At 32.1% G+C, this 8,352-nt stretch overlaps 1 protein-coding gene across 3 annotated transcripts; it reads right to left on the bottom strand.

Moving 5' to 3' along the window:
• Nucleotides 1-565: 565 nt before the first annotated feature.
• On the bottom strand, nucleotides 566-8,350 carry LOC134712802 (methylosome subunit pICln-like). Of its 3 annotated transcripts, XR_010106326.1 has the most exons (7): nucleotides 8,147-8,350; nucleotides 4,276-4,418; nucleotides 3,582-3,671; nucleotides 2,433-2,555; nucleotides 1,670-1,786; nucleotides 1,045-1,220; nucleotides 566-1,009 (listed from the first exon to the last, which is right to left on the bottom strand). XR_010106326.1 is itself a non-coding variant. In XM_063574691.1 (6 exons), exons 1-6 carry the CDS (start codon nucleotides 8,281-8,283, stop codon nucleotides 1,144-1,146), a joined length of 687 nt encoding a protein of 228 aa, XP_063430761.1. In that variant the 5' UTR covers nucleotides 8,284-8,350; the 3' UTR covers nucleotides 566-1,143. The 3 variants fall into 3 exon arrangements, 2 of the variants coding, with proteins under 2 accessions (XP_063430761.1, XP_063430762.1); XM_063574691.1 differs by having other exon boundaries at nucleotides 566-1,220; XM_063574692.1 differs by having other exon boundaries at nucleotides 566-1,220; nucleotides 2,433-2,504.
• Nucleotides 8,351-8,352: the final 2 nt, after the last annotated feature.

Raw genomic sequence — 8,352 nt, 5'->3', positions numbered from 1 at the left:
ATACATAGCTCTTGACTCTTTATCACACAAGAACAACATATGCATACAATATTTACTGTAAAATATTTATTGTAAATAATACACAATTAACGACAATTATGAAGCACTATTATCCATGGAACATGTACAAATACCTAGTACATTGACTGATACATGAATAATCCTTTAATAAAGAATTACTGAGTTCTTTAAGGATTATGAAACTGATCTGACATGTGATTATGATGATTGGAGTTTTTAACAACCTTGACTGGCCACACAGTCTGACATGTCCATTTTTATGCCTTGCTCTTAAAAATGTTTAATGAACTGATTCTTCTTTTGAAAAAAAATGTGCATAGATACATTTATATGTAAACATTGTATATATTTCTGTATGGAGCATATTCTTGATTCCTATTATACAAAAATATAAAGCAGGAGTGCATGAAATTCTCATCTAGAAAACAGTACAAATGGACATCGTATGTCAAATTAAATGAACCGAACACAGTGTAAAGGTTATATATGAATTTAAGAAAGCATACTTCAATTTCATGATACAAAAAAAATCAAAAAAAAAATCGAGATTAAAGTCCTGTATTGCCATAATGACTTGTGTCAAAGGGAGGTAATATATGTAAATGTAATGACATTGTCAAAACTTACATGTCATTCAGTGAAAGTAAACTTGAAACCCAATATATGTAAATAGCATAGCTTTTGAAGATGATTAGAAAAATAAAGATTATGAAGCTTATCGCCATTAACTCCTGATACTGTCTGAACAATTATATTGACCTATAATCTTTTTCTTTCTTTCAGAAACCATTTTATTTAATTTGAATGACACCCATGATTTCCATACACATTAAAATATCTTTAGATTTCCTGATTCTAAATGTCATTGTCTTATATTACAGTTCTACTTCCTGTATTTATTTTGTCTACATTCCTTGTACAGTTTTTAATTAAAAAAGTTGAAGGTCCAACAGTACAGTTAATTTACAATGTAAAGAATGAAGTCTATGTACAACAATGATCAATGTAAAGATTGAAGTCTATATACAACAATGATCAATGGATCTGTACATTGGACCATTCACACTGGAACCTTGTTAGTTACTGCCTTTATAGCCTTGTATATACTGTCTGGGTAACTGTTCATTGCTCCATATCGTCCTCTTCATCAGCATCTTCAAACTGTTCATCTATAATTGCATCATCTTCATTCTCGGCATCTACATCATACAGATTTTAGAAATATTTAGGAGGTTTTTGCAACCTTTAAATCAACTTTATTTCCCTGTTCATTTATTTGATAAAATAGAGATTAAAAGCATATATTTCTTTTAGTCTGAAGGTCTAATATAACTTTGAAAGTTGCTATTCGTTTACCCTATGTACTTTTATTACATTCAAAGACCCTTAATTTTCATGTACTGTGATTGCGAAAGATCAACTGGTTTTTAATGAAGTGGCCTCAAAGTATAATTTTACATTTTAATATTTTCATTTTGCACTTTTGGCAAAAATCTACACCACAATTAATATAATATTTTCACAAACTAACATACAGTGAATTACAATTGAATTACTTCATTTTGCACTTTTGGCAAAAATCTACACCGCAATTAATATAATACTTTCACAAACTAACATACCAGTGAATTACAATTGAATTACTTACGATTATTATTTAACTGACCATCACCTTGACCTAATAAATTTTCCATACGTTGTAGATTGGCTTGACCTTGTTCTGATAAATGGTCTAATCCATCTTCTCCTTCATAAAATCCTCCTTCTACAAATACATACATTGTAAATTTAGTACCACAATAAAATATTAACATTATCACTAAAACTTGAAATGTTTCCATTTGTGAAGGGGCATAACTCTAGAACAGTAAAGATGGTGCCACCAAAATCCATCTTGATCTGTGCTTTGTTGTAACAAGTTTTTGGGTATAAGTTTCATAACATTTGATTGAGCAAAAATAAAATTAGAGAATGGAAATCAATTTTTGGATGTTCAGACAAACAAGGGTAAAACTTAATGCCCCCTCTGCTACGGCAATGCATAAAAAAACCAACATTTAACCAATATGTCTTAAATATGAAAGTTTAAAAGGATATTTCTCAATATTAATTTACTTATTTGTGGCTATGAATTACTATCTCATGGATGAATATCTCCTTTTATTTACATTACTTGAGAATGAATTCTATACATATCTATATAAATCATACAATTTCTTAAAGATTTCAACAACTGGTTGATGATAGAAGTTTTTAACGACTGTGACTGGCTGTACAGCCCTTACAAGGTCAGCTAAACAATTAGCCAGCAGATTTTTGTCCTTTTAAACAGAAACACAGACTGGGATTAAGCCATTTGCTTAGTGACTACACAATTTAAACACAAATATTGTCTATAACATTTACCTTACCATCAAAATCTGAATCATTTTCATCAGGATGCAGTATCTGACAGTCTGACATGGCCTTATATAACTGATCCACTGAAAAAGAGAGGTAAATAAAATCTGACATGGCCTTATATAACTGATCCACTGAAAAAAGAATAATTAGGACAAAAGTCATTTAACTTAATGTAAGTTGAAAGACAATAATAACAAGCATTCTGAGAATCATTTGTACATAGTCATCTACTGGTTAACTTGCATTTAACCCTGCCACATTATTTATGTATGTGTCTGTCCCAAATCAGGAGCCTGTAATTCAGTGGTTGTCGTTTGTTTGTGTGTTACATATTTGTTTTTTGTTCATTTTTTTACATAAATAAGGCCGTTACTTTTCTTCTTTGAATTGTTTTACATTGTCTTCTCGGGGCCTTTTATAGCTGACTATGCAGTATGGGCTTTGCTCATTGTTGAAGGCCGTACAGTGACCTGTAGTTGTTAATGTCTGTGTCATTTTGGTCTTTTGTGGAAAGTTGTCTCATTAGCAATCATACAGCATCTTCTTTTTTTATATTTTACTTGAACAAAATGCTAAATTGATCTATAACTTGTCATGGTGTAAATTTATAACAAACATCAAGTCAATGATTTCTAGTATGACGAATAAAAGTGTGGAAAACGATTATTTAATTGAATTGTCCAAGGACCATAGCTATCATCAGACATGTAAAAAAATTTAACTTGATCTGTAACTTGTCATGATTAAACAATACAGCAAATATCAAATCAATATCTGCAAGCATGAAGAAAAAAATTTGAGGAACACTGATTATTTGAGAGAATTTTTCAAGTCCAAGGATCATAACTCTGCACAAAATCACCAGCTAGAACAAAATTTGAACTTGATCTGTAATCTGTCATAATATTAAAACAATACAGCAAATATCAAATCAGTATCTGCAAACACAAAGAAAAACGTGTGGAAAACTGATTTGTCAGACTGAAAGAGTCAAACCTAAAGTCACCTTCAACTTGGTTAGTAGGGCACTAAAAATAATAAATTTATAGATGTCAAATATTACGGACATTTAAAGTTAAATAAATCATATGCATGTTTTGAATACAAGATTGATATAAAATTTCCAGTCCAACTGTTATCCCTGAGAGAGTACATACACACAGTTTTATCGTCTGGTACAAATCTCATCTCTGTTGATGGGTCAAGGTCTTCATCATCTGATTCTTCCTCCTCTCTGTTCGCATCATCTAAAACACACAGGTAGTCTAGTTCATGTTTTCAATATATTATATGACAATTTGGAGAAAAGATATCATTCTCAATTTTACAGTCCAACACTACTGCCACAAAAGACATCTGTTGATTTTAGGTTCACTGGCTATTTTGTTCATACAAAATTGACTTTTTTATAACGATACACCAAACAGGACAAAAAGTTTTTATGTCCTAATAAGAATTAAGTGTTTTTAAAATCTGTTACATGTATGCCAGTATTATAATTATGTCATTTATGTATAACATATATATAAGGGTGACCTTCTGCTGTTGTTTTTTTATTTGGTCGGGTTGCTGTCTCTTTGACACATTCCCTATTTCCATTCTCAATTTTAATTGTAGGATTTCTCTGTAATATTCATATATCATTTTTGTAAAGACTTACCATTCTGATATAGCGATGTTAAAAAAGCAAACTACAAAAGTACATTTTTGGTTGTTGAAATATATGGCAAATTGTTAGCCTTCAGAAATAGAATACATGCATGACAATTGTAATCATAAACGCTTCAATTTTTTTATTTCTTTATATCAATTTCGACCAATATTAATATTGACTTATTGTTTAATGTTTACCAGTTAAATCTCCATCCACCATCAGGTATAAACATTCATGTGGAAAGGCTGTTAAATCTCTAGATACAGCATGTATACTTATACCAGGGTACTGTAGGGAAAATCCTTGTCCTTCATGTTCTGAGCTCTGCCATGACACACAACTGAAATTATATTATGAGGGACTTTAATGGGATATGAGATATGGTAATAATTTGACTTAAATAAAGCAAATTTTATCTGATCCAGATGAGGATGATAATTTTTTTTAATGGAAATTGGCTAACTATGGTTAATCATTGGATTGCAGTTATAAGATTACAGTGGAGTCCCTGGTATCCACAGGGCTGCTGATATCACTCATCATATCTGCACAATAGCACAAATAAAATCATTCTCTTAATTGTTTTAGCCTTCAGAAGGGATAGAAAAGAAAAAAATTGATGGTTGAGAGTAAATTTATAACTGCAATCCCATGATTTACCATATCTAGCCAATTTCCATTTATAAATCAGATAAAATTTGTTTTATTCAAGTCACATTTATATGAGATTGGAATAAATTTTGCTCTGCAACATTGAGGCCTAAATTAATATATTGTTTGTTTCCCACATCCTGGCCCTGCCAAGCCAGGTGTGGGTAGGTAGTTTTTATTTTATTTTTTCCAAAATCTGGAACAATATCCGTCGTTATGGCAAGCCTGCAAATGGGAAATGAATAAAATTATATTTTACTAAGTAATGACAATATATTCTATGAGTTAGACTGTTTTTGAAGGGTCGATCGGGATTGGGGAAAAAACAATATTTTATTATAGGCCTTGCAGTGTGTTTGGTTCAAATTCAACTACAATTTGTAGTATTAAATCTTATTTTTATTCAAAATAAGCTATGTTTGGAAGGCATGAACAAAACCCCCTGACATTTGAGGAACTAGTAAATAATTTTGAACACCATGATTTATACATGTACATCAAACCTTGAAGGTGAAACCATAGTACAAACAGAAGATTTAAGTATTAAAAGTATGTTATGAATGCGTTAACACAATATTATCAACTATTGGTTTTATCAGTGGAATGAATTGAAGTCATAAGTCTTAGGTGCCTAGATATACCGTACTGCACAGTACTCTTGAAATTATCAATTTTAATATTTTTCTGTTCCTTTGGAAAACTAAAACAATTACAAGAACAATTCTACTTGTGGCACATTGCTTGTATGTCAAAATCAGGTAATAAGCAATATCACCAGCAGTGGGGACTCTGTATGGATGTCTCATTGGGGGTTCTAATCCCAGATCCCGCTTACTGTTTTGTCAGATTCCCATATCCCGCTTACACTATGTATGTAAGCAATTCTCATTTTTTTGTAATTTCCTGTGTTCTGCTAGACCTCATTTCCTGTTTCCACGGCAAAATAATGACTTTCATGGGTGTCAAGCGTACAAAAAATCGGCAATCCCACATCAAGCTTATACCCCAATACACCTTATTGCTATTTGTCCGCCATTACTGGATATCATACAGGTTCCCGTTAAATTTTGACGTCACAAATAAAATATCTGACGCCACAATGGAAAAGTGATTGTTGTATGCGTCAAAAGTTCAAGTGGCCAGGTCAGCCGGGATTAGTGATAAGGTGTACGAGACCTAGCTGCGGTATCGTAGCTCTTTAGATCCTTTTGTTATTTTTTGACTATTTGCGGACCATAGAGCTACGGATTTTTCCTATTTCAAAACGTTCGGAATTGCGACCCAGGTTCAGGTCGCACTTATTTCCCTAAAATTTATTCTTTATAATCCATGCAAAGCTTGTCAATATATCTAGTTCGTTTCGTTAGATATTTTTCTAGGATATGACGTACCTACTTATGTTTGAATATTCATTTCCTTAACACTATTATCTAATTATTTCCATTTGTATACATTCTCCGCCTGTTTTGTTCGGCCATATTGAATCTCGTGGTGACGTCACGAAAAACAAGAAAAGATAACTCTTATAGGAAAGCACGTGCTAGTTTGTTTACGTTGTCTTTTATTTTATTTTCATGACTTTTTGAATGAAAGTACGTTTAATTAAGGTTAGATACTAACGGAAATAATAATTCTTTCGTGGAATTTAAATATTTAGTATGAATAAATGTTTTAAAGTCTTAAAATTTAAACACTCGATTCTCGCTTAGAAATAAGTAAACATACCAACACATGTTTGTCTATAAGAGTTATCTGTTCTTGTTTTTCGTAGGCGTTCCTCACCTCCAACATAGGAGATCGAGGATATTTGAGTTATCTTTTCTTGATTTTCGTGACGTCACCACGAGATTCAATATGGTCCAAGGACACAGTTATCGTCCTTTGGTTTTCGTTGTCTACGAATATAGTCCCTAGTGTAAACAGTGTATAACTTGCATGTTTTATTTAATACACTTTCCCAATTTATTTCTTTATATTAAATGCATGAAATATTAAGTAGGGGGATGTAATTACATGTCAAAAAAATTTGGGTGCTGAAACTTTATGTTAAGTAGTGAACTGGTCCAGTTCTAAAAGGTCAAATTTTATCACGTCTGAAGCTGTCAAACTGAATTTTACACCCCCTTAACACAGAATTGTCAATATTTTGAGTTAGAGCTGGTAGAAGTTTCTATAATTTTGATATTATTTGTCTCACTGGCAGTACACTACACTGTAAAAACATTTTGGAGAAAGAGCAGGTGCGATTTTTTAAATTTGAATTTATTGTCTAAAAGAAATGCACTACGAAATAACTGTGTTCTCGGGCCATACGGCCGAACAAAATAGGCGGAGAATGTATACAAATGGAAATAATTAGATAATAGTGTTAAGGAAATGAATGTTCAAACATAAGTAGGTACAGTGGAGTCCCCGGTGTCCGTGCGGCCAGTGATATCGCGCATTAGCTGATTTCGTCCTATCAACACAGTAACACATACAAAATCGTTCTTGTTATTGTTTTAGCCTTCCGAAGAGATAAAAAAGAATAAAATTGATAAGTTCAAGAATTAATTAATAACTGCAATCCCGTGATTTACCATATTTGGCCAATTTCCATTAAAAAAATTACATCATCAGATTATTTTTGTTTTATTTAAGTCAAATTAATATCAGATTGAAATATTTTTTGCTCTGCATCCTTGGAAGTGTGTTTGGTACAATCTCAGCTATATTTCGTAGTATAAAATCTTTCCTTTATATCAAATTTATAAGCTATTTTTGGAAGACATGCGCGAAATCACCGGACATTGGAGGAACTCTCAGAACAGGGGTTTTCCTAATTTTGGACACACATTACACAAAATCTAAAGGATGAAACCATACAAACAGAAGATTTTATGAAATAAAAGTATGTTATGAATGTGTTCACACAAAATTATCCAATTATTGGTTTTATCAGTTGATTGAAGTGAAGTCATAAGTCTTAGGTGCGCGGATACACCGGACTGCACCGTACGTCATATCCTAGAAAAATATCTAACGAAACGAATTAGATATATTGACAAGCTTTGCATGGATTATAAAGAATAAATTTTAGGGAAATAAGTGCGACCTGAACCTGGGTCGCAATTCCGAACGTTTTGAAATAGGAAAAATCCGTAGCTCTATGGTCCGCAAATAGTCAAAAAATAACAAAAGGACCTAAACAGCTACGATACCGCAGCTATACGAGACCCACCTGCAAATGACCTGTGTGTATAATATTTGTTTGATTATTTTGTTGATTGCCAGAAGGCTTTAGGGAAGATTTGATTTATAGTTTAATGTTTAATACTTTTTAAATAAAGAATTATTATCATTATTGAAGTATACAAGTGTGTAAACACATCATATCATCAATAATTATCATTATCAAAATTTGATTTTGATAGCAACCTTTCTGCAATAAACAGCGTGCCTTTTCCAAGTGCTCTTTCGCCAACAAATGCTGACGTGTTTTCCTGTTTTTTCCTTATCCCCTCATCTGGAGGGGAACATGAATTTAAGAGAACCATTTCTTCTTTGACAACCATGCGTCCGACGTGCGTTGCAAATTTAAAGTGAAACTATATATTCTCTAGACTTTTTGCTGTAAAAATAGA

The sequence above is a fragment of the Mytilus trossulus genome, chromosome 3 (genome assembly GCF_036588685.1).
Source record: "Mytilus trossulus isolate FHL-02 chromosome 3, PNRI_Mtr1.1.1.hap1, whole genome shotgun sequence".
In the NCBI taxonomy this organism is placed as follows: domain Eukaryota; kingdom Metazoa; phylum Mollusca; class Bivalvia; order Mytilida; family Mytilidae; genus Mytilus; species Mytilus trossulus.
This window is presented reverse-complemented; position numbering and strand designations above follow the sequence as displayed.